Below are 24,835 nucleotides of genomic sequence, written 5' to 3'. Positions count from 1 at the left end.
TAATTTTTTCCACGATGATAAGTCCTTTTGTACCAATTTCCACAATCTTTCATAATTGTTCTGGTAAAGTTTCGCATTGGATGATGACAAAAAAATTCCCAAATATTTAACTTTGTTAACCACTTCAAATCCTGACATCTGCATAAGTTGATCTTTGTCCCTAACAATCATATTCTTTGTAAGGATTTTAGTCTTATTCACATTAATTTTAAATCCAGCCACTTTACCATATTGATGTAGTTCCTGTAGCAAAAGTTCCAATGATTTGATTGGTTGTGTTAATGTAAAAACTAAATCATCAGCAAAAGCTTTAAGTTTGTATTCTTTAGTAAAAATCTTTAAGCCTTTAATCATTGGTGATTCTCTGATTCTAGACAGCAAAATTTCTAAAGACAATACAAATAATAGTGGAGAAAGTGGACAACCTTGTCTGGTGCCTTTTTGTATTTCTATAGGTTCTGTCAAGTCTCCATTAATAATTATTTGAGCAGATTGTTTTTGATATATTGCTTTCACATCTTGATATGATTGACACAAAGGCCTTTCTGTAATCAGTGAAACACATATTGTGTTTTTTGGCTTTTGTCAATTATCCAGTGTGCATCTGCAATAATGTCTTGTGTTCCTGAGTCTTTTCTAAAATCTGAACGTATGGCATCTCTTTTTCCATGTAGCTTTAGTGTAGCTAATGTGTTGTTTTGCTAGAATGTGAAATTGTATAACTGTATAATAGTTTGCAGATTCTATACATCTCTCTTTTTTTTATTGGAATGTAGAGTGACCTCTTCCAATCGGTTGGCCGCCATTATTCCCTAGTTCTACTGTCTTAGTTTGGTTAGAACCTTGACTGACTTGTCTTCTGTTACGCCATATTTCAGTGGATATTCCATCAGTTCCTGTAGCCTTTCAACTTAGTAATGACGAGAGTGTTGATCTAACTTCATCTTCTAGTACTAGAGGTTCTTATAAGTAAGGAAATATCTTCTAAGGCAGGGGTCTTCAGACTTGACCCTTTTATGACTTGTGGACTTGCCTGGCTGAGAAATTCTGGGAATTGAAGTCCACAAGTCATAAAAGGGCCAAGTTTGAAGACCCCTGTTCTAAGGTATCTTGAATGTTGATATTTTTACTATACAGTGTTTCAGTATACTCTTTTATCTTTCTTTGATCTCCTTTGAAGTAGTTAATGTCTATCCATTAGTGTCCTTTAGCTCCAATTCAAGACTGGAACCTCCTAAGAAATCTTTTGAAAGAACTTCCTTGTTTTTCCACATCTGCTTCTTCAGTGTCTTTCCAGAGTTGTAATATTGCTTCTTGTCTTTTCTAACAGCTTTCTGAATCTCTGTTAAGTTCTTTTCTGTTTTTTTTTTTTTGTCCTTCTTGGCTTTGGCTTCTCTTCTCAGCAATTTCCATAGTTTGTTCTAAGACCCAGTTTGGTTTCTTCTCCTCATTTTTGATAGTCTCTTTTTACATTCATCCTTCCTCTGAACCAATGAGGTTTAGGACTTCATGCTGTTCTTGAAAATGACGGGTATGACAAGATCATATTGTGGAAACCACCACCACCTCCTCCTCCTCCTCCTCCTCCTCCTCCACTACCACCACCACCACCACCATGCACAGGAGCAGTTTGTGATCTATGGTCAACACCTGGCCATGTCTTTGATACTATAATTGAGCTTTTCCAGGTCCTTTTAATAATAATACACAGTAGCCAGGAGAAGGAGGAGTTTTTAAAAAAGTCTTAAAAACAACAATTAAAGATAATGATAAAATATCAAAGTATATGGCAAAGCAAGGTAGGAAAGCCTAGAGTTATACCTAACTGAATGTGGTTGCTAAATTGTGAGTTATATGGAATTAGCCAGAGGAACTTATATGGAAGTGTGAATTGTGAGAAAGGCAGCGAGGAGAAGAAGATGCAGGAGAGAAGAAGGAAACTTTCTGATGCCTTGAATGAGAGAGGCAGGGAGCTGGTGAAAAGAGCCTTCCTTGGAGTGTGAGGAGGGGACACTCTTGCCTTCAGTTTCCCCAAATTGGGAAAGCCCAAGGGGAAATTGGAAGAAGTCAAGTATGGTTTCCACTCCTGTAGCCTCCCAGAAGCTAGTGTAAAAATCATTGTGAAAAAAGTCTTGATTGGTGGGAATGATCAGAACCAGACATTGGATATGTAATTGTTTCATATAAGTTAGTAAGATGATGATGTTCTGGTTTTTTTGTATTTATTGGTGCACTTGCTGCTCACTGTTGCCTTTGTGCATTGCCTAGAACCTTTTTAAGATTAAGATAGGGTAAAAATAAATAATAGCCAAGTATTCCTACATTGAGAAATCATAAACACTAATATAATCAATATGCATATGCGTGAAAGCCGGTTAGATGACTTTGGGCCAGTTACTCTCTCTCAGCCTACCCTCCTCACAAGGGTGTTGCTGTGGGACAAATAAGAGGAAGAAGGTGTATTGGGTACGTTCACCGCCTCGAACTATTTGTAAACATAATAAAGGCGGGATACCAATAAATAGATAAATAGGCATGAAATGGAGGGGGGAAAGGGGAGGAAGATAAGATAGTTATGCTTATGCAGGTTATTAATGAGACAAATTACAATAAGCAAATAAACAAAAACTCATTATGCTTATTGAGATCTTCTGAGCTGGCCTGAAACCTTGTGATGTGTATTTGAGTTCAGCAGTTTCTTGCTTTATTGTGCTGGTAATTTGTGTTTTTGTTTGTTTGTTTGTTCTAGAACAGCTCTTTCAGATCTATAATGGAGTGTCCTGGGAGGTTAAAATGCTCTGATATTGCTTTGTCCTTATTTTGGGTCCTAATGTCAAATTTGTGTCTATTACCCTGACCTGTTTGTCATCAAATGATGATATATATCATATTGGATGAAAAGCATGTGGAAATAATCTTATGCTTGAAGTTGTTGGGACCTGTTATTGTGTTGTTAATGTAAATGCAGGGGCAAAGTAAACATCTGGTTTAATTGCCGGGTCTTTCTCACATTAACATCTGTTGTTTGTGAGAATCTGCTTCAGGTTGGGTAGTTAGTTATCTGTTTCCAAGTATGAGTTTGCCGCCCAGTGCTTGAGAAAGTGTAGTGGATTGCAGATTATTAATAATGGGTTTGAACAGTTTGCGCTGTGAACCGTAGGTGACAACGTATGGCGTTCTATTGTTCTGTCTTTGTGATCTGTCTTTTATTAGGTCCTTCCTAGGAATCGATTTTTATCTGTTGATTTGACTGTTGATCTTGTTGGGTGGATAGTCTCCTAAATGCATGGTTTAAAGTCGGAGTTGCCGTCTGCTCTTTTCCAAAGTAGCTGCAGTCATATAGGCAAGCTTCCCCTCAGGCCTTCTTCCTTTCTCTCAGAACTGTAGTTACAGGCATTCAAGTGGGTGGGGAGGCTGGGCCTTCTCCCCATTTCACCACGCCCAGGAGGCAAAGGCCTTTTTCCTGGCACTCCGCTTAATGACTTGCGCAGTTGCTTAACAACTGCAACTCAGAGAACCAGGATTGTGATCATTAAGTGAAGCGATCAGGTAGCATCTTGTTTAATGGCCCCCTCGCTCCATGACCAAGATTCCAGACCCGGTTGTGGTTATAAGCGGAAGACTATCTATATCCAGTTTCGGCAAACTGAATATTTATAATTATGAACATATTTCAGAATTCAGACATTCAAAAGGATATTAAATATATCAGTGAATCCATATGGGCTCTGTTAATATTGAAATGTATTTGTTTCCAATATTATGCATTTAGCAAGATAGCTTATTCTGCTAAAGGCACGACATATTTACAATAAATATCCTCTTTTTTGCCAATTACATATTTTTATTATTATTTACATTGTATAGTTTGAGTATAAGCCAGGAAATATTTTTGGTAATTAGTTGAATATTCTTACCATTGTGTTTATACATGGCACTCGAGACTCAATAAATACAGCATATGATTTATACTTATTCATTTTTTTTGAAATAAAGAACCCCACTGGTTTCTCTGCAGTAGTGCTCAGAATGAACAACAGGAAAGCTAACTTAACGTTTCAATGCCAATAAATATTTAAAGCAATCAGTATATAGATAAATACCTCTAACACAGGGGTGTCAAACTGAATTTCATTGAGGGCCGCATAAGCATTGTGGTTGCCCTGGGGGGGCGGGAGTGTGTGGCCAGGGTGGGCGTGGCCAGCTCTACATCGTTTGCGTCAAGGGTGCCTGTGGGGACTTGGCAGGAGTGGGACAGATCTGAGGGTCTCTGGCAGAAGGGGGTGGGACCAGGACAAGTGCCAAGGCATGGTCCACAGAGGACCCTTACTGTTCCTCTCAGTCCATGTGGGGGGGGAGGGGGCTGGATGGTGGTGCCACCACAAAATTGTACATTAGCTCCTGGCCGGCCTGGGCCAGGGCCAAGGCAGCGGGGGCCATTCCCTCACTGTTTCCAGGATGGCTTCGCGGGCCACATGAAACCACTTTGCGGGCCGCATCCCACCCCCGGGCCTTGTGTTTGACATGTCTGCTCTAATAACATACTTACATGCCATGAAAGAATACATGATACAATGCTTTAAAAGAAATGTGCAACTGCTCCTGTGCATAACATTTTCACTGAAAACAGAGTGAACGGTAAGTGGGATTCTGCAACAAAATGTTGCAAGGTGTCATTTTTCACTCCTCTTGCTGCACCACCCTACTTGTCCATTTTCCTCATCAACAAACAATACTCTTCAGTATCTGATTATTGTGTGTGTGTGTGCCCGTGCACGCAGGCACTCGTCTGTGCACACAGAGACCTTTGAGTCAGTTTTTGTCTCCTGGTGACTGACTGAACTACTGACTGAACTGGTGACTGACTGAACTACTCTCTTCAGTTTCTTGACAAAATTTTAGAAGAATTGGCTCCTTCCTTGGGCTGAGAGAAAGTGACTGAAAGTCTCCCGGCTGGCTTTGTGCCTTTGTGCAAGACTAGAATTCGTGGCCTTCCAGTTTCTAGCCACTACTATCTCTGTGCATTTTCCCTCTGCATTTTAAGAGTGTTTGTGAACAACTTGGTGTCCAGTCCTGGATATTTTTTTTAAAAAATCTGTTTTCAGTGAAAATGTTATGCACAGGAGCAGTTGCACATTTCTTTTAAAGCATTGTATCATGTATTCTTTCATGGCATGTAAGTATGTTATTAGAGCAGACATGTCAAACACAAGGCCCGGGGGCCGGATGCGGCCCGCGAAGTGGTTTCATGTGGCCCACGAAGCCATCCTGGAAACAGTGAGGGAATGGCCCCTGCTGCCTTGGCCCTGGCCCAGGCCGGCCAGGAGCTAATGTACAATTTTGTGGTAGCACCACCATCCAGCCCCCCCCCCCCCGGCATGGACTGAGAGGAACAGTGAGGCTCCTCTGTGGACCATGCCTTGGCACTTGCCCTGGTCCCACCCCCTTCTGCCAGAGACCCTCAGATCTGTCCCACTCCTGCCCAGGCCCCCACAAGCTCCCTTGATGCAAACAATGTAGAGCTGGCCACGCCCACCCAGTAAGCCACACCCACCCTGGCCACACACTCCCGCCCCCCCCCAGGGCAATCGCAATGCTTATGCGGCCCTCAATGAAATTCAGTTTGACACCCTTGTATTAGAGGTATTTATCTATACAACTTGGTGTCCAGTCCTGGATATTTTTTTAAAAAAACCTTCATCTTTTGTGAAGCTGGAGTAGATCAGGTTGAAAGCGATACAGATAATTTGTCGGTAAGAATATTAAAACATGTCAAAAGTAATCAGCGATCTCTCCTTTACTTGCAGAGTTCTGTATATCGGTCTTGCCTGCAATACAGCTCGTTATATTTATATCTCCTATCTAGAAAATGCTTGGACTGTTCTGCCTATGGAAGTCCTTCAAGGTAAGGAAATAGGGCGCTTCTGTGTCTGAACTCTACGTTCCAGGTTCCTAGTTGTAATGTCTGCTGAGTCATAACTAAGCATAAATCCTCCTGGGCTTCAGCTTTTGTCAGGAACTAATCAAAAGGGATCGTTCTCTTTTTGTACAGTACAGTTGGTGGAGAAAAAGATGAATGACAGGAAGTGGTTTTTACAGTAGACGGACATAATATTCTGCTATGTGACCTAAGCCAACAACACACCCTTTCACCAAACAAGGGATTCCTGATGAAACTTGCAGCAGATAAGGCTTAGTTGCTTGTGGGGCTTTACCTAGAAGGCATTAGTTTCTTAATCTGTTAATATCCTATTGCCTGCAATTGAAAGGAAAATACTGTTTTTTAAAACCAACTACACATTCAGGCAGAACCAGTTTTGTTCTGTTTTGGTTAATATTAGTCATTTTCTGTCACTGGGGTGAAAGTTAAAGACCAAATAGCTGGTAATGGATTTGAGGGCAGGGAAGAGGCGGAGATCCTGAGATTTAGGGAAGACTTGTTGAGATGTGGCCTGCGCCCTATGAATGAATGCACCTGATTGGAAGGGAGGCAGTAGAAATAGAAGCCTTCAAGTCCAAGAGAAAAATGTTACAAACTGGAAAAAAAATATCAGGTCTACCAAAAAAATAAAAATAAAAAAAATGGCCCATCCAGTAGAAGATTAGAATAGCTGTGCTCATAATTTTCATCCATGAAACTTAAACTACCTTTAGTCTTTTCCCTCACTTAGGTTCACATTCTAACTCTGAATAGAATATTTTTATTTATTTACTATTAGATTTGTATTCTGACTTCGTTTGTACAACTCAAGGCAGCCTATCTATTGTTCCCATCTCCAATTTTTCCTCATAGCAGTGACCCTATGAGGTGGATTGGTGTGATGGAGCTACAAAGGGGAAGTGTTGTGGTGGACTACAGTGAAGTTGTAGTTTCCCAGGAAGGAGGGAGCACATTCCAAAGGGGAGGGGGGAATGGGGAGACAAGAGACAACACAGCCCAGAGCTGGATCACTGCTCAGCTGAAGCAGATATTTAGAGTAGCCACTCCCTAGAAACTCCCAAGTTATATTTGTTTGTGGTAGAATAGTATAGGTTTAATCTGACAAGATTCTATCTGCTTTGAACAAATAAAGAACTGAACTTTTGCTTGAATTGTTCTATGTTGTTCTTGGGCTGGGCCTGACTTTTGGACTGAGAGTGAGAGCGACCAGCCCCAAAATCACACCTTTAATGGCTAAAGGAAGACTAGAACTCAAGTCTCTCAGCTTCCACTCTAGCACCTTAACTCTTACATAAAACTGGTTCTCCAATATTCATAACATTATTTGTAGCACTCTTTAATATTTGTAGTATTAGCAAGTATGGCTGAAAGAATGAAGACTGCAGTAACTCTGGATATTCAGCCACATTGTTTGGAATTTAAGCTTGTTACTTTTTGAAATTTGTTTTTGCTATCTTCTAACTTAGGAAATCATTTATTTTGTTTTTACAAAATAAGAAAAGTTTCTAGATTAGTTGCAAAATGCACGTTATTAAAAGTTATATTAAGTACTCAAACAAAAGTATGGAAGCTTTATTTAATTTAAATGTGAGTCTTTACAGGCAAGTTAACTGACCAGCCAAATTTATTTTCATGAGTTTTTTTAAACTAAAAATATATCTTGTTGAGTTTGTGCATCTGTAATTTAAGGACAAAAGGCACAGCCCATCTTCTTAAGTCTTCTAGCATATTGATAAAACATAATACTGGTAGTCCTTGACTAATGACCACCATTGAGCCCAACATTTCTGTTGCTAAGCAAAACAGTTGTTAAGTGAATTTTGCCCTATCTTACGACTTTTCTTGCTATAGATGTTAAGTGAATCACCACCATTTTAAGTTAGTAACATGGTTTTTAAGCGAATTTGGCTTCCCTATTGACTTTGCTTTGTCAGTAGGTCGCAAAAGGGGATCATACGACCCCAGGAGATGGCAACCGTCATAAATACAAGTCAGTTGCCAAGCATCTGAACTTTGATCACATGACCACAGGGATGCCGCAACGGTGACAAGTGTGAAAAAACGGTCATAAGTTACTTTTTCAGTGCCGTTGTAACTTTGAACGGTCACTAAATGAACTGTTATAAGTCGAGGACCATCTGTACACTCTTTTAGATATATTTCATGCCCTCACTGTTCACATGGGGGCAACTCATGGAGAACCTGAGGCTCACTGCTTTGCTTACTTTCTCTGCATTCAGAGGATGCGTTATCACTGGCTGTTGGAAGACCTAATTGTTTCTTTGGCTATGAGTGGACGTGTGGTGGGCAATAAAGAAACTGCTTATAGCTTCCCTAGCTATGATGCTGATGAAGGAAGCGACAGGTGCCATATGTATGAATGTGTTCTGGTACTCTTTACCACCAGCCTCGTTTCAATTTTACAGCTCTTGAAGAGTGCCCAGGGCTCAAAGTGCAGCTGCACCCTAAAATGGCTACGCACTCTTGCCATGGACAGTATTGGTTGTGTAACTCCCAACACTCCTGCAGAGAACAATCATCTTAAGAACACATGGTGTCGTGTTTCTGTCCTTTGTAGGTGTGACCCACGCAGCCATCTGGGCAGCTTGCATTTCCTATCTAAGTGCTGCTGTGCCCCCGGAACTGAGGACGTCAGCCCAGGGGATCTTGCAGGGTCTTCACCTTGGCCTGGGCAGAGGATGCGGAGCAATGATTGGTGGAGTGTTGGTCAATTATTTTGGTAAGGGAAACTTAGGTATTTATATGACTTTCAACTGTTTGGACTATTGCTTTAAGAACCTTTTCTTCAACCATTGTGGAAACTGAAGAACCGTGTTAGCAGTCAGAGGTGCTACCAGACTCCTCCTGATTTGGCTTTCCTCAACCAGATGCTGAGTATTTGTCTTGGACTGTAGCTCCCACTGTTGCAGGCAAGCACAGTCAATTTGTATACTTTCCATTGTTTGGCTGTCAAATATGCATGCACATGCACACACACACACACACACAGAGTGTATAGGGAGGGAAAAGTCACATTGGGGAGAACACAGCCTATATCAATCAGTAAATATCAATTGGTAACTCAACCTTCTCTGCCGTGGTTCTAGAGACACGTCTACAAGGCCTCTGAACATCATCTCAAAGGGACTTTGGTCTCCATCTTCTGGGAAATATTCCACATGGCACTCTGCTTTCTTCTTATTCTCAGCCCATAACCAAAGCCAACTAACTGCAGGATTTTCAATTCAATGTGGAAATAGGGATTTTCATTTTCTCCCAGCACAAACCCTGCTACCGGGTGTATTTGCATGCTAGATGGTGCTCTTGCAGTGACCATGGTGATTCAGTAGCTGGGCAGGCTGGCTGTTTTGGGATGCAGCCTCCTCTCCATTTATTATGGCTATTATTAGATTTGTACACGGCCCAAAGTTGCCCTATGTGAAAGATGGGCAGTTTCTAAATGTGATATGTAAGCAAATAAATCATATTAGATATTTTTATCCCACTTGAGAGAGAGAAAAAGAGAAGTTGTCCTGATAAACACATAGAGAGATTTGCAAACTGTTCTAGGAGGTTTTCAAGCAGATAAATTGCTGGAAAGGTGTCTTCAAGCTATACCTCTGATCCCTAGGTCATGTTTATGCAGAAATACTGAAAATTCAAAAGGTTTTACAAACTTTTAAACACCACTATAACAGTCAGGTGCCTTTGCTGATTTACAACAAATCACCCAATTCTACTTCTGAATTATTCATATTTTGGAAAGCTTCCAGATTCAGAAATCATGAAGCGAAATTTTAGTCTCCTTTCTTCTGAGTTTGTAGCATATAATATGTGGTCTTGTTAGAAAGAAATGGGAAAATATTCCAAGAGTAATACCCAACGAGTACCAAACTTTTAGCATTAAAATGATTTTTTTAATACAGAGTTCCACTGGGAACACTTCTTTTCACACTTTCCAGTTCCAGTTATAAGCAGAAATAGACAAGTGTGCCCATTTCTAACGTGAAATCTGAGACCCCCTAATGAGTCCTTAAAGAACAATAACTATTAAAAAGCCTCTCCTATTGTGGCATAAATAAAACCTATAATAATTACCTTGTGTAATTTCCTCAACGTACTGTAAGGTCGTAGCTTTCAATTGTTAGTGAAAAGTGTTCATAAATGAAGACAGCTTCCTCTGCTTTTTTTGTTGTTGTTGTTTAAATGGTACCCATTTTTGCCTGTTAAAACTAAAATGCAATTCCACTTGTCTCTTTGATCTCAGCCATCTTCTCTCTTTTGAGGGAGAATAAACAAAATGGTGCAGAGGTCCTTGAAGCATGAATGCTCTCCTCTCGTACACTTTTGCTGGGAGAAAGTTTCATTTAAATGAGGATAGGGTTTTGTTTGTTTGTTTTTGTGCCACTGAGTCAGTTCTGACTCCCAACAATTGCCCATTATTCTTGGCAAGGTTTTTCAAACGTGATTCCCCTTGCCTGCTTCCCTGGGCTGAGGGAGAGTGACCTAGCCTAGCCAAGGTCAGTTGCTGGCTTTGTGCCTAAAACTCGAACTAATAGTTTCCTGATTTCTAGCCTGCCATTTTAACCACTACACCAAACTGGCTCATTTACAGGTAGTCCTCGATTTACAACAGTTCATTTAGTGACCGTTCAAAGATACAACGGCGCTGAGAAAAGTGATTTATGACCGTTTTTCTCCGTTACAGTTCAGTTTTTTTCTAGCTTCCCCATGTGATCAACATTCATATGGTTCACACTTACTGACCGTTGCTGTGTCGCAAGGTCATGCAATCACCTTTTGCGGCCTTTTGACAAACAGAGTCAATGGGGAAGCCAGATTCACTTAACAACCAGGTTACTAACTTATCAACTGCAGTGAGTCACTTAACAGCTGTGGCTGGAAAGGTCGTAAAATGGGGCAAAATTCACCTAACCACAGAAACTTTGGGCTCAATTGTTGTAAGTTGAAGACTACCTGTATTTACTAAAGCTTGAGTAGGGCATGCTTTAGTAAATATATGCCTACCTAGCCAATCACTCCCCCTGCAACTGAATCAGACCCTATTTTGTGTGCTTTTTCCTCTACAGGAGCTGCCTCAACTTTCAGAGGGATAGGAATGGCTTTTCTTGTTATCCTCTTGCTTTTTGCTTTGATTCAGTGGATGGCAGTTCAGGATGACAAAGAAGGTAAGTGCTTATTCCTTAGATAAACAACCTTACCTAACCGGTTTTTCTCCTTTGGGTTATTTTTAGTTTGCATTATCCTGAAGTCGTTTTTTGCTTTTTTAAACATTTGCCATCTCTAATCAATTAGCTTGCATGATGACTTTTTATGATTTTGGATTGGGTTCATTTTTAGTTCATGTGGCACATTGTGTTTACCACACATAGCTTTGCCTATTGCAGCCCTACCAGATCTGAAGTGCCAACAGACCAAGTAGCTTCTAATGGCAGTAAGCCTAAGCAGAATACTTTAATATTTGGTGCCATCGTGTGGACATCTGTAGTTTTGCAGTCCTGTTACAGTATGCCTTTACAGAAGATTGGGCGCACTGCTTTTTCTTCTTCTTCACAATGTCAGATTGAAGCAAGAGTAAACCTCATTTGTGTTCTTGATATAATACAGATTGATTTAAAAGTAATGGAAGGACATGCACGTGGACTTATAACATTGATGTCTTTGAGGGAAAAGATCCCAGGAAAAAGTGGTAAAATCCAGTGTCAGCTATAGAAAATGGCTTCTGCTAGTGAAGCAATTTCTTCATGTCCTCATCCCATAAATCTGTAATGTTCATCATGGAGATCCATCTGGAAGTTGTCTCTGGAGTTTTTCTAGCTGTACAGAAGGATGTAGAATGAGGAGAAATGTGGGATGACTCGCATATTAGCTAAAAAATTTGCTAAAAATAAGCTTGCCTCTGATACTGTACCTCTTTGTATAATAACCCAAGTCTGTTTTAAAAATTGGTTTTGTAGATACTCAGGTGATTGAAATAAAAGAGATGCTTTGATACATTTCTCTGAACTGCATCTAGAAGAATTACCGGTAGGCGACCTATGAGATGTTTGAAAACTTGGTCCCATTTTGCCAACCCTGTACTATTTTCTTTGAAAAATAAGATTGGAAGATAAACATTATTGATAATTGTTTTATACAGTGCTTGGTTTTTCTTCTTGCAAGAAAAAGAGAGAGAGAGAGAGAGAGAGAGAGATATTGCAATGGATTGAGAGAAGACTCCTTACCTCTTTTATTTTATATTGGGTGTGAAGTATTTTTCTCCAATACAGTAGCTAGCAGTCAGTAAGTGCGAACTTCATAACTGAGGAAATGGAGCTTGCTATCAAAATCTAGCAATGGATTCCTACTATAGCCAGAGAGAACCTAGAATCAGAATGCTGGATTCAGAAAAGTCTTCCACTTAACTCTTAGATGGTGAGTTCTCTTGATGTCAACATCCTGTCTCTTGTTTGAAATTTTAGACAAGACCATGCTGGCCGAAAGGATCCCGGTGCCTTCAAGTCCGGTGCCCATTGCCACAATTGATCTGGTACAACAGACCGAAGATATTATGCCTCGCCCGTTGCCCAAGCTTCCTGCCAAAAAGACCAAGCACCAAGAAGAGCAGGAAGACGTACACAAGCCTGCTTGGGGTGTCAGTTCTTCACCCTGGGTTACTTTAGCCTATGCTATTTATCAGATAAAAGAGATGGTTCAGCTCTCCAAAACCAATCAGGCACTCGAGAACCAGCCTTTGCAGGTAACCAGGGTTTGGGTGCATGAAAGGTATTTCCAGGCAAAAAGTTGTACATACCTGATACTCAAGGCTTTGCAATTCTAAAACAGAAGCTCCCAAACCACAGTATTAGTACATCCCATTCTTCACATATTAAATATTGGTGCTACTAAAACAATAACAGAGGTTAAAAAATGTAACATAGATTTTGCTTGCATAATGCAGTTAGACATGGGTGAGCCTCTGTGCCTTGCATTGGATTGATTCAGTATTGTTATTTCATAGGAAGAAAAAGCTCTAGGAGTTCATTTGTCATTTAACTTGGGATTTGGAAAAGGATTCAGAGCATAGTTGGAGAGAAGCAAACTAGAGGATCTCTGTGCCTATATGAGAGGCACAATATCTAGTGAGGTAGGATAATTGGAGAGATGGATGATAGTGCTGTGAAGTCAAATCTTCTCAGACTAATGAATCTATTAGGTTAAAAAAAAAAAAAAAAGTCCTAGAACTCTTAATCAAGAGGCAAAGCTGAACTTTTTCACTGGGTGCCAAGGAAAGTCAGCACCTCTTAAAAACATCAAGGAAAAAAAGGCTGTTGACATTAATATTTTTGCATAGTCAATCCACTACTGTCTCAGACTTACAGAGATACTGTAGTATCTCATCCTGTGCCCTGGCTTGATAGTGCAAGAAAAACTGTTTTACAACAGTTTTGCCAATCTGGCCAAGAGATCTGAACACATGAGCTTGCTTTCTTATATCAGCTGGTTCGTGCACAGGATATAAAATTAAATCTTGTTATTTAGTATTTTTATTTGCAGAAGAATGTGTTTCTTGTCCTACCCCTTTTGTGATTATTAGGAAAGATAATTTACTTCTCTGCTGAAATATTCATACTTCTGTTCCCAAAATAGCACGCTGCTGACATTCAAATAGAAAGTATTGCATAGAAAGCCTATGAGGAAAATATGTGCAACTGCATAAAAAGAAGCATGAAATGTGTTAAGCTCTGAGGAATGTTCTTTCTTATCTACACAGAATTATTATTATTTGTCTTAAAATACACCAAGTCTTTTTTCTACATGCTTCTTGGGGAAAAGCAGTTAGGAAAATATAGGACAGGTAAGTTTATCTGATCTGTTACCTGCGTATGATGGCTTTTGCTGTTGCCTGAATGCTTGTGCGCTGCGCTGTGAATATGATTTTGTGTTCCGTGTTAAGAGGAAGCTACTTTGGCTTACTAGGAATGATAGTCTATGTCAGGGGTAGGCAACCTTGGCTCTCTTATGACTCGTGGACTTCAACTCCCAGAATTCCTGAGCCAGCATGGCTCAGCTTGGAAACTTCTCCCTTTTCCCTCAGCATGGCTGGCTCAGGAATTCTGGGAGTTGAAGTCCACGAGTCATAAAAGAGCCAAGGTTGCCTACCCCTGGTCTATGTGTATTTTCTGAACAAATCCACACAGCAGATGTTAAAACTTGTGGTTTTCTTTTGCTTTTTCCTAGAATGCCAGCAGTAATCATGATTCCACACCAAATAGTCCTCTGGATCAAAGACCTGATGGTACAGTGGTAGAACCGTCAGTACCTACAGCTACCCCTGAAAACCACCCCAGTTTGGACTGCCCTGTTTCTTTGGGAAGCCGAGCTCAGTCTCCCGAGAGAGGGCAGGAATAGAACTTTCTTGAATCCATCTCGCAGCACTGAATACTGCTCTTGGCAATCAGAAAAAAGACTGATGTGGGAGTTTGAGACCTCACCTCTTTTCCTCTTGGCAATAGTAACCTGATGCGGCCAAAGCTTTTAAAATATTTAATGCCTTTTCTGTGACAACACCTGAGGCCTGTTGCAGGAACAGTTTGAAGGCTAAGCAAAAGCGGCCAGGTTAATGACTAGCAAAGGAGCATGCTATTTCATCTGAAGTTATTTTTCCCCCCACCTGAATGGAAGTGTTGTAAAACAAACACATCTGATTGTCTTGATAATTTTCTGGATTGTAATTAATTTTCACAGACAAAACCCCCCGCCGTTCAATTTTGTTTCCTCTTACTTAATGCACTTGAACATTTTAATTCAATATTAGGGAAAGGGAAGACAAGAGCTCGTGGCAGTTTTTTCTTAGACAGTGATTATTTATTATGAGGTGCAGGCTTTCCTACAGCAGTTAATCCACCAAAACCTCAGAGAAAATACAGTAGTTAAATATGGAAATGAAGGAAGGAGCCCCATAGAATTCTGTCTTTTGTAAAGACTTTTCAGAGATGTTGTAGAACTTTTGGCTGGTAAAATTCTACATGAAACATCTGTTGAAACCTTTCTAACCAGACAAGCGGCATTTATGTTGCTGTGGCCAAGCCATAGAGCATTAGTAAGGGCATTTTAGAAAGAAACAGAACAGGAAAATGTGGTTCTCCATAATTCTACAAAAACGGGATATGGGTTGGAATTTGTGATGTTATGTTTGAAGACCTGGACTGTGATGATACAGTTTGACGGTACTGATGATTTTATATGGGATGGATCTGCCAAAGAGGGATTGTCCTACAGAAGCAGTCTATGTGGATTCTCTTTTTTTGCCTCTCTGGTGTGTGATGGGGAAACATGATTCCTTCCCCTCAGGCAGATCTGAGAAGTTCCTACTTAACTTGTGTAGCACAATAACAACAAAGGGTCAAAAATGTCTAGCTTTGTTAGATTTTTGGAGTGGTGATGCTGATGCCACGTTCCTGAGGCCTGCAGTCTGTTCTGAAAGCCGGTGATGAGAGGCATATATATCAGCTGTTTCTTGAGAAGTTTTTCTTAGCCAGGCCGATATAGTTTATTTTATGATAGAGTATCTTTATTTAAGGGGAAAGGGATTAAAACTTTATAGAATATATTTAAAGTGCCTGTGGATTGGGAAGGGGTGTAAATCCTAATTATTGTAAAGGAAAGGAAGACATAGTTAATATAAAAGCAGTTGGAAAAAGAGAAAAATGGATAGAGCAAATTGATCATGTTGTCTTATCACTAATTTGTCAATACATTGGCAGATTCAGATTTGACATTTACATTTCACTGAACTGAGTGCAGGTCCCATACATTCTTTTTTGTTACAGCTGAGAGAAAATGTTAGAATCAATTTTATAGCGTTTAGGCTTCAAGCATACTGAATATCAAACTTAACCTTCCATTAGAGGAGTCCCACTCATGGGTGATTTTGCCCAGATGGTTTTTGACTTCTGGCAGCCAATGGGATGCCATTTATGCCCCAGGGGCTGGTGCGGCTCATAGAATTAAATTTCAGATACCTTTGATTTTTGAATGCAGAATATAGAATACCTTAAGATAGATGCTAAGGGTGTTTTCCTTACATAAGCCTTAAGGGACTGTTAACAATCTATACCTGGGACCAAATATGGGCAAGTAGTTATTAGCTATTTTTTGCACTTCAACTTAAATGTACTGTAAATTTCTCTTGACTTGTTTAAGTGACCTTTAAAAATAAAATCAGAAATCTATTTATTATATGTTTATATTGCAGAGGGAAGGAAGGAAATGAATTTTTTTTTTAAAAAAAGAGGAGACTAAAAATGGTTATTTAAGAGGCAACGAATCCTTTAGATGAACTTATCTGAACTATGTGATAAATGCTATGGTAATAACTGTTAATGTTGGATACCTGAGTTGTAAGACTTACACATTATGTTTACATATCCAACCTGCCTGTCAAATCGGTTTCTTCCTTGTTTGTGGACAATGGGGCTGTAGACAGCTCTCGTATTTGTGAAGTTGTTAAAATGTAGCGAGATAAATAAAATTTCATGTATACATCAAAAATGTCATGTTCTGTTAAAAACATGAACAACCGTAATAGGAGGTGGATTAGCAAGAGTTTGTGTTTACTAAATACTTTGTGCTTTTATTAGACTACTTGTACTTACTACTCTCAAATGCCTCTCTCCTCCGGTTAATGGCTCCGAGTAGTGCCAGGTCTTTAAGAAGTAGAGGATGAAACACAATATTAACAAGACTTTGTGATCTAATCTGACTGCTCTATTTGCAGAAGGGGCGAATGACTCGTCTCATTCAGCCATTGGACAAGTGCAGGTATTCAACATGTTTGTTACCTGCTTATATGTACTGAGAGCCTCAATAATGAGGGAACATTTTGCTAGTCTCCTGTTGAAAATGAAGAAAAAAGATTCACTTTTTTTGCAAGTGGTTCCACAGCAGAGTTCTCTATAAATTACAAGCAAGGAAGCCCTCAACTGAACCATGGCCATATTTGAAATCATCATGGCTCTTAAGATGGTTATGAGGGCACTTGCCCTGCAGTTACTTTTGATAACCCTTTATACTAAGCTTGACTCCTGATTACTAGGTGATTTGTCACTGCCTTCTTCCAGGTTGCTTTTTCAACTTCCCTACAGCCTGGGATTTTCTTTACGGACTTTTTTTCCCCCTAAGCACAGGTTACGTGTCACTCTTTTATCTTGGAGATTAGCCAAGGTTGGCTTGACATTGTCACTTTTTGCAATAAGGCAGCTTTTATTTTTGGCACCTAGACTGCAATCAAATTGTTCCTGCTCTAATCTAACCCTTCCCATATGCTGGTATATGAAGCATTGAAATTCCTTGCAAGTGCACTCATGTATTGATTGATGATAGTCTGGCTAGTTCCAAGAGCTGCCCTTCAGAGGATGAATTTAACTGTCCCTTGGGAGATCATAGACGAGTTCCCCCTTTCCTTTTCCTTGCCCAGAGGAAGTGAATTATATCCCTTTTCTTGTTTTTATTCTTGGCATCAAGGGGTTCATAGAAAGAATTTGAACCCAAGAGATGAGAAATATATCAATATTATCAACCACCTTGTTCAGCAAAGATCTCCACTCCTTGTTTGGTGTCCTGTGGGCTGCTCTCTGCAGGAATTAAGATACGTTATTAATATATTTGAATGCACTATTTACAATGGCTCATTTTATTTGAAAGTGAATATTAAAAACAGGTTGGGATTTACAAAATCCAAGCAGTTCTCTTCTTACTCCACAGTGCATTCTGTCAACAATGCATCACTTGACACACATAAACATTGTTATTGTTTACATTTATACTTCAGCTTTTTAAAAAATCAAGTTATATAAAATGATGGTGTCTCCATTTTTTAAATCTTCACAAAAGCCAGAGGTATAGGTTAATCGGAGAGATCATGATGATATTACAGCAAACTTCATGGAGTCTTCAATGCTAGACTAATATGAAGTAATTAGTAATTAAAGAACAAGATCTCCTTGGTTCCCTTTCCATGTTTCTAAGATCATGTTATGTGCACAGAAATCTTGGTGAATTGTTTCAATTTGAGGACTAGAGACTTAAGATACTGCATCCCAAATTATGAACTGCTATGAAAATCATAGCATGCTTACCTAGCCCAAAGAAGCGATGTAAGGAAAATCAGAGTCCTGGTAACCTATGATTACACAATTCTTTTGCTGGCCTGTTGCCTCAAAAGAAAAATCAAGCTTCCTCTAAATGAAACAAGAAGAAAGCTTCAGACCTCCATCCTAAATCAGCCGTTGAAGCCAAAGTAACTCTTAACTGTCTTTCCTTGCAGATTTGTGCTTCTAAGCATTTCATACGTTCATTTGTGTATTTCAGTTTCAAGGCTGCCTGACTCCATAGCGACACCATGCTACAGAAAAAACATTAAAGCATACCAAGAAAAAAAAAAGTTGACCAAAGACCAAAATGTCAAGCAACAAATAACCAACCAAAAGACCTTGCAATCTGCAGAAACATGGGAGCAATGCCAATCCCTCTTGTGGACTTGGAAGGTTTTGGCAGTGATCCCAATTGGGATTTAGGGCTTCATGTACACAGGAGTAAACACTAGTTCCATCCCACTTGTGCTACTAACCTCTGAGTCACTATGAGTTGGGTGGCATATAATTTAATAAATTTTATTTTTGTTGGTCACGTACTCTGCCAGACATTTAGACTGGATTTGGCATTTTTATCCACCTATTGAGTCCTTTCCAAGGATTTGGGATAGACAGATGATGTTTGATGAAATTAAAAGGTATTGTCGCAAGATGTAAACTGTTCCAAGTAAAGCTGCTTTTTGCAACTGACCGATGGTGATTTTTGTCAATTACGATGGTGTTCAAGTGGTGCTCCAGATGTTTTGGAATTGTGCCCAAGGTACCTATTATTACCTTTGCTTTTATTGCTGCTGCTACGACTACTACTACTACTACTACTGCTACTACTACTACTACTACTATTATGCTCCAACATTTTCCTTGGCTCTTCTAAAGATGAGTGCTCTGTGGCATCTGTAATATCTAGAACGCTCAGTTTATTTGCAAATTATGCTGAAACAACACGGCTTCAGCTTATCCCAATTACTGGGGAGAAATAATTAGCATAAAGTGGTTAATTGCCAATAACGTCAACTTCTCAGTTCATTTTCCCAACATCAGTTGTCACTGGATTTTCCCAAGCAATGCGATTGTGTGTTGGTTTGCAGCCGTTGTGGTTTACAAACCAAAGATTATGGCTTAATGTGTTTCTGTGAACTCAGCAAATGAGAGTTAAGCACACCATGGGTTAATGTGCAAACTTAGAAATCAACGGATCAGGCAAATAAAAGAGACTGCTATAAAGTGAACTTGTAAATTGGCAGAAAACTGAGAGGAATTCCTTGCCCTCCACAGGCTGCCTCATCAAACCTTCAGCAAATTGTTTCTCTAAGCAGAGACGATGGCTAAGTCCGGTATTGTTCAGATGTGCCTGGATTCTCTCCTTACATAACCCTAGGCATGATGGCTTTGCAAACTTAACTGCTTTCTGGAAACCAATGAAGTCATGGTTAAGTCCTTCAAAATGTCTTGACTGCCCTCTACAGTTCAAAAAGCGTGTTATTACATGTTTCCGCTGACCTGGGCATCAGCTCAAAGAAATTCTCTACTGTGGAAGTGCCGGAGGTTTGGTTGTAACAGTCTCAGTCCCTCCTCTTTGTTTCTCTCCTCCACCTCAGCAGAAGCATTATGGGGCTCTAGTTCTGCCTCAGTCTCTGGCTGGAAAAGCTGTTGCTCTAGGAGGGCTCCTCCGATGCCATACTGTGCCTCATGGGCTGTCGTTTCTTCAGCAGATACATGAGGAGAACCTAGAACGAAGCTTGCAAACCTGGAGAAAGGAGAAAGAGGGATCACAAAACAGAAGAAAGCAATGCACCAAACAGTTAAAAGTGATGGGGGAAAAAAAGGGGAGGGATGTCAGGAAGAAAAATACTGGCCCAACCCCACCTTGCTCTAATCCAGTGGCTCTCAACCTTTTTAATGCCGTGACCCCAACCGGTCGTAAGTCGAGGACTAAACCGGTCGTAAGTCGAGGACTAAACCGGTCGTAAGTCGAGGACTACCCAACCGATCGTAAGTCGAGGACTTTCCCTGCCCGGGAGCCCCGCGCATGTGTGGTTCCGCCCCCTGCACCGGCCGAGGCGTAGCTGGCAAACGGCAGAGACGGAGCAGGCCGACCACCAGCTGGCCCAGCTCAAGGGAGGTAAGGCACCCGCCGGAAAAGGGGAAAAAAATGGCGGACAGCCTTGCTTGGCGACCCCCGTGAAATGGTCGATCGACCCCAAATGGGGTCGCGACCCATAGGTTGAGAACCGCTGCTCTAATCTCATCCACAAAGGCATCAAATGTAGCCCGCCAGAGAAGACTCCTGTGGAAGTGCAACCTCAATGGGAAAAAAAAGCTTTTGCTATTTAAAACCCCAAATGAAGCTATAAGATATGGAAAAGAAAACAAATGCTCCTACTTTTGTGGGGATTGCAGTTTGACCACAGCTACCCAAGAGGGGAAAGTGGGATTCCTACAGAATATGCGCAGCTCCTCCAGGGCCTTCACGGTCTCTGTTTCTCCTTGTTCCCGGTATTCGTCTTCTGTCAGATAACGAGTCTCCAAGTTTTCTGGGTGGAAATACTGAGCAGCTTTTCTAAACCAAGGGGGGGGGAGAAGGGGAGGGAGGCACTTTAAAGATTATAGTATGGATTTGAAACCCAAAAGGTATGGAATACATTTTTAAAAAGAATTATCGAGAATCCGACAGGCAGACTATTATTCTTGACTACCTCATACTAAATGGAAAATCCATACCAAGTTAAAATAATCAAAGAATTACATTCAAGGTAGTTTGAGTTTATTAGCTATGTTGTTTGCTCCTAAGTAAATTCCAGTGACCCTTCTTTCTGAGCAGACATAGAGAGGACTGTGTTGTAACCCTTCGCAATGGGGAAAGGTAAGAAGTGGCCTTCTAACCTTGCCACCTTGGAGATCAGATCTCCTTCTTAAGGCTTCTCCAAGCACAGCCAAACTTGAGTTCTTGACAAGGTGCCAATTTTGTACCCAAACAGTTCTGCAGCCCTTTAATGAGATTCCAAGCACAACTGAGTATGAATAGAATTCAAAGTGCTAAAAGAAAGTCCCCCCCCCCAGATTCCTGAGTTTATTGCCAAAAGCTCTAACAACAGATATTGTATAATTTAATGAGTGAACTGCTCTCCTTGAAAGCACCTATATTTAGACACACGTTGAATTATCTGGCAAATAAAGCAGAACATCCTAGCACAGTGATGGTGAAACTTTTAGAGACCGAGTGCCCAAACTGCAACCCAAAACCCACTTATTTATCACAAAGTGCCAGGGCTGCATCAGCATTGTGGTGGCCTCAGGGGGGACGTGGGGCGTGGCCCATCGGGTGGGCGTGGCTGCAGTGGTCATGGCAGACTGGGTGAGCGTGGCCAGGGCCAGTCCCTTGCCATCTCCGGGGCATCCCCGGGGGGGGCAACGTCGCTTGCTCGCTTATTTCCTGCCCTGTCACTTCCAAACACCATGTGCTCGCTACTCTGGCAAACTCTGCTGGGGCAATGGCACGCGTGCCCACAGAGAGGGCTCTGAGTGCCGCCTCTGGCACGTGTGCCACAGGTTCGCCACCACTGTCCTAGCATATGTTTTCATCCAAAAGAGTGATTAAAATTAAGTCTATTTGCATGCGGTGTCTACAATAGCCCTGATGCTAAAAAGTGCTGAAGAAAGTGTAATCATACCTCAAATACTAGGGCACAACCATGTGTCAGAAAAATCCCTAATAATGCTACTACTTCTGAAATGACATACCCACAATATAGAGTAAGAATACTCTATACTGAATATGGCCCCAGATAACTGTTAGGCTCCCTAGAATGATTGCTTCTAAGGAAGTGCAGCGAATGACAAAACAGAAGCTTGGATTTCATATAATGCTGAGACAGGTTTCATGTAACTACAGACTGCATCTCTTAGTGCATCACAACTAATCAGGCAAAGAGAAACTACGGTTACATATTCTGATTTGTTTTAATCTTTAGGGCTGGTCCCAGAATCCTAGTTTTTTCCTTGACTTTTGTGTTGCTCTCTAGACCCTTTGCCAATTTACCAAGGCACTAAGGCAAATGTCTAAACAGACTCTGTTTCTCAAACCAACCCATGCTTTCTTGAGGGAATGGCAACAACCAAATCAGGAAATTGTTTTGCTTATCCTCAAAGAATGATTCATGCTTCCTTAACTAAACATCGGTAACATAAATCCTGCTTTGCAGTGACTACAAACACAGCCAGTTTATTTGTAGATTTGTATAATCCAATTCTCAAATAATATAATTCAGTAGGACAATAACTTTTAGAAAAAGTACACCAATGCCAAAAATTACATCCTCAAGGACAAGTTGTTCTCTCTCAGTGTGGTGCTACTCAGTTTGAGCTGGAAGGCCCATGGCCTTGCACTGAATGACTTTACAGCTGAGTGGGGACAGAAGCAAACAACTTCCGGGACATTCTGGCACTGTGCAAGCTCTACTACATATCAGACAGAGAGAAAGCAGAACATAAGGGGCAAACAAATTTAATAAATAAACAACACGGTTTTCATTGACAGAATAAAATTGCCTGAAATGCCTGATTACATTATACAGTTGCTTCAACAAATTTTTGGTAAGAATATCATTTTGATTTAATAAGGGAAAGATTACTGACTTGCCAATATAGCAGGATGCTCGAAGGGGATAATGCAGGAGTTTTGTACAGAGCATAGCAGTTATGACTGCATAGGCCACCCAGGGGATTGCAATGCCAAAATAAATTAAGATCAGGCCTTTCAGCTGCAACATCCACATCAAGAGGTTCATACTTTGCTGGCTGCCGAGTGGCCCGTGCTTCTTGCAAATAGCAAAAGAGATCAATCCAACTGATAAAATATACCCTGAAAAACAAAACACCAAGCCATGAAATAAATAGTAGATAAAAAAGTGATAGGTTTACTTGCAACTAACCGTTCACTTGAGGCTAAATTGTGATAAGTAACATTTGCTTCTGGGAGGGATATTTAAGTAAAATAGAAGTCGATTCTTTCCACTCCTGATTTTTTTTTCTATGTTAGTGGGATGCTTTTCATGGCATAATAGCAGCTTAGAGTTATGCCACATACGCCCATCTGAAGGACAGACAGGCTGATTACTCTGGAAATGTATCTGCCCAGCATTTTATGGGAAGATTAACTTTTATTAATACTAATAAATGGTAGAATGTGCTCATTTTCCAATTGCATCATTTAAAATAATACTCATGGAAAGATGATTTTTTAAAAAAACTTTCTGATCAAGATTCCAGTAAAAAAAAGACCAATATTGTATATACATTCATAAATATGTATGGATATTTACTGAGGTAAATCTCATAATACAGGTAGTCCTCAATTTACAACTGGTTGCTTAATGACCAAAGTTACAATGAACCTCCCCATAGTTGCGTACAACCCATTTTGAAGTTACAACAGTTGCACCCCTTCTCTTTGGTCAGATTTTGTGCACCTGGTAACCAGCTCACCTTCACGCCATTTGCAGTGTCCCACACATTCATGTGACCATGATTTGCTACTTTTTTGCTGGTTCCCAGCGTTAACTTCTGGTTTCTGGCAGAAAATGTCAAAAAATCAGATTCGGTCACATGATGCCTCAGCTTACGACTGCAACTACTTATAACCATAATCTGGGGCTCAATTACAGTTGTAAGGTGAGGATTATCTGTATTTGCTAATGAGGACTTTAAAGCGGGAGTTTGCATGATTATAGCTATGTAGCAAAGGTTGAAAAAGCATATCTTTTACTCAGTTATTTAGTTCACACATAAAGTCAGTCTAGCATGTGGATGTGTGAATCTACCCAATTGTTTAGCATTATGAGCCAGCATTATAAAAAAAATAATAAATCCTGGTTTAATGCTAGGAACAAATACAACCAGCAATGACTAAATACTAAGTGACGATTTATCATATATATTAAAGGACACTACATAAAGAATGTTTGTATCACTTCACATAATTCCAGATGCTCTTGAAGCCTCTGGACAGCATATTTGGCAGATAGAGATCTCTATCTGAAGTGTCATCTTTCCCATCAGGGAACAGACAGCTTTTTTACATCCAAAGTAATAAAAGTCTGCTGTATCCCAGATCTGGGAGGGAGGGGAACAATAAAATCTGTTTTGGAAGGTTTTCAGAATAGTCTTTCTGTCATTCAAATATAACTAAGATTCACCAGGTATGTAACCAAGACTACTTGTAAGTGTACAGGTAGTCCTTGACTTACAACCACAGCTTAAAATCTCCATTGCTAAGCAAGGCAGTGAATTTTGCCCATTTTATAACTTTTTTGTCGCAATTGTTAAGTGAATAATTGCAGTTATTAAGTGAATCATGCAGCCAAGCTTCCCCCATTGACTTTGCTTGTCAGAAGCCAGCTGGGAAAGTTACAAATGGTGATCACATGACTCCAGGATAGTGCAACTGTCATAAATACATGCCAGTTGCCAAATGTCCAAATTTTGATCACGTGACTATGGGGATGCTGCAACAGTCTGAAGTGTGAAAACTGGTCATCAGTTTATTTATTTATTTATTTATTTATATTTAAATTTATATGCCGCCCTTCTCCCCATGGGACTCAGGGCGGCTCACAGCATATTAAAACATTGTACAAAAAATTTTTTCCCCTGCTAAAAACCAATTAAAATCCAAATATTGGTAGCTGTGGCTCTTTAAAATTGTTTAAAAATTGTCCCTATTTAAAACTCACCTTAGGTC

The 24,835-nt window shown here is 40.3% G+C and overlaps 2 protein-coding genes across 2 annotated transcripts in view; one reads left to right on the top strand and one right to left on the bottom strand.

The window, feature by feature from the left end:
• Window positions 1-15,530, top strand: part of MFSD6 (major facilitator superfamily domain containing 6) — a 20,373-nt gene extending 4,843 nt beyond the window's left edge. The window contains exons 2-6 of the mRNA XM_015821181.1: window positions 5,808-5,905; window positions 8,520-8,681; window positions 11,032-11,130; window positions 12,424-12,701; window positions 14,183-15,530. Of these exons, the coding sequence (XP_015676667.1) occupies window positions 5,808-5,905; window positions 8,520-8,681; window positions 11,032-11,130; window positions 12,424-12,701; window positions 14,183-14,353 (808 nt within the window). The 3' untranslated portion in view covers window positions 14,354-15,530. The remainder of the gene's footprint in view (window positions 1-5,807; window positions 5,906-8,519; window positions 8,682-11,031; window positions 11,131-12,423; window positions 12,702-14,182) is intronic.
• A 3,399-nt stretch (window positions 15,531-18,929) lies between these two features.
• LOC107292110 (nuclear envelope integral membrane protein 2-like) overlaps window positions 18,930-24,835 on the bottom strand; it is a 16,205-nt gene continuing 10,299 nt past the window's right edge. Inside the window, exons 7-9 of the mRNA XM_015821170.1 lie at window positions 22,732-22,957; window positions 20,480-20,656; window positions 18,930-19,843 (exon numbers count right to left, since the gene is read on the bottom strand). Of these exons, the coding sequence (XP_015676656.1) occupies window positions 19,609-19,843; window positions 20,480-20,656; window positions 22,732-22,957 (638 nt within the window). The 3' untranslated portion in view covers window positions 18,930-19,608. The remainder of the gene's footprint in view (window positions 19,844-20,479; window positions 20,657-22,731; window positions 22,958-24,835) is intronic.

The sequence above is a fragment of the Protobothrops mucrosquamatus genome, unplaced genomic scaffold (genome assembly GCF_001527695.2).
Source record: "Protobothrops mucrosquamatus isolate PMUCROS unplaced genomic scaffold, P.Mucros_1.0 scaffold_160, whole genome shotgun sequence".
Classification (NCBI taxonomy): Eukaryota; Metazoa; Chordata; class Lepidosauria; order Squamata; family Viperidae; genus Protobothrops; species Protobothrops mucrosquamatus.
The sequence above is the reverse complement of the archived record's forward strand: the minus strand, read 5'-3'. Positions and strand labels throughout refer to the sequence as shown.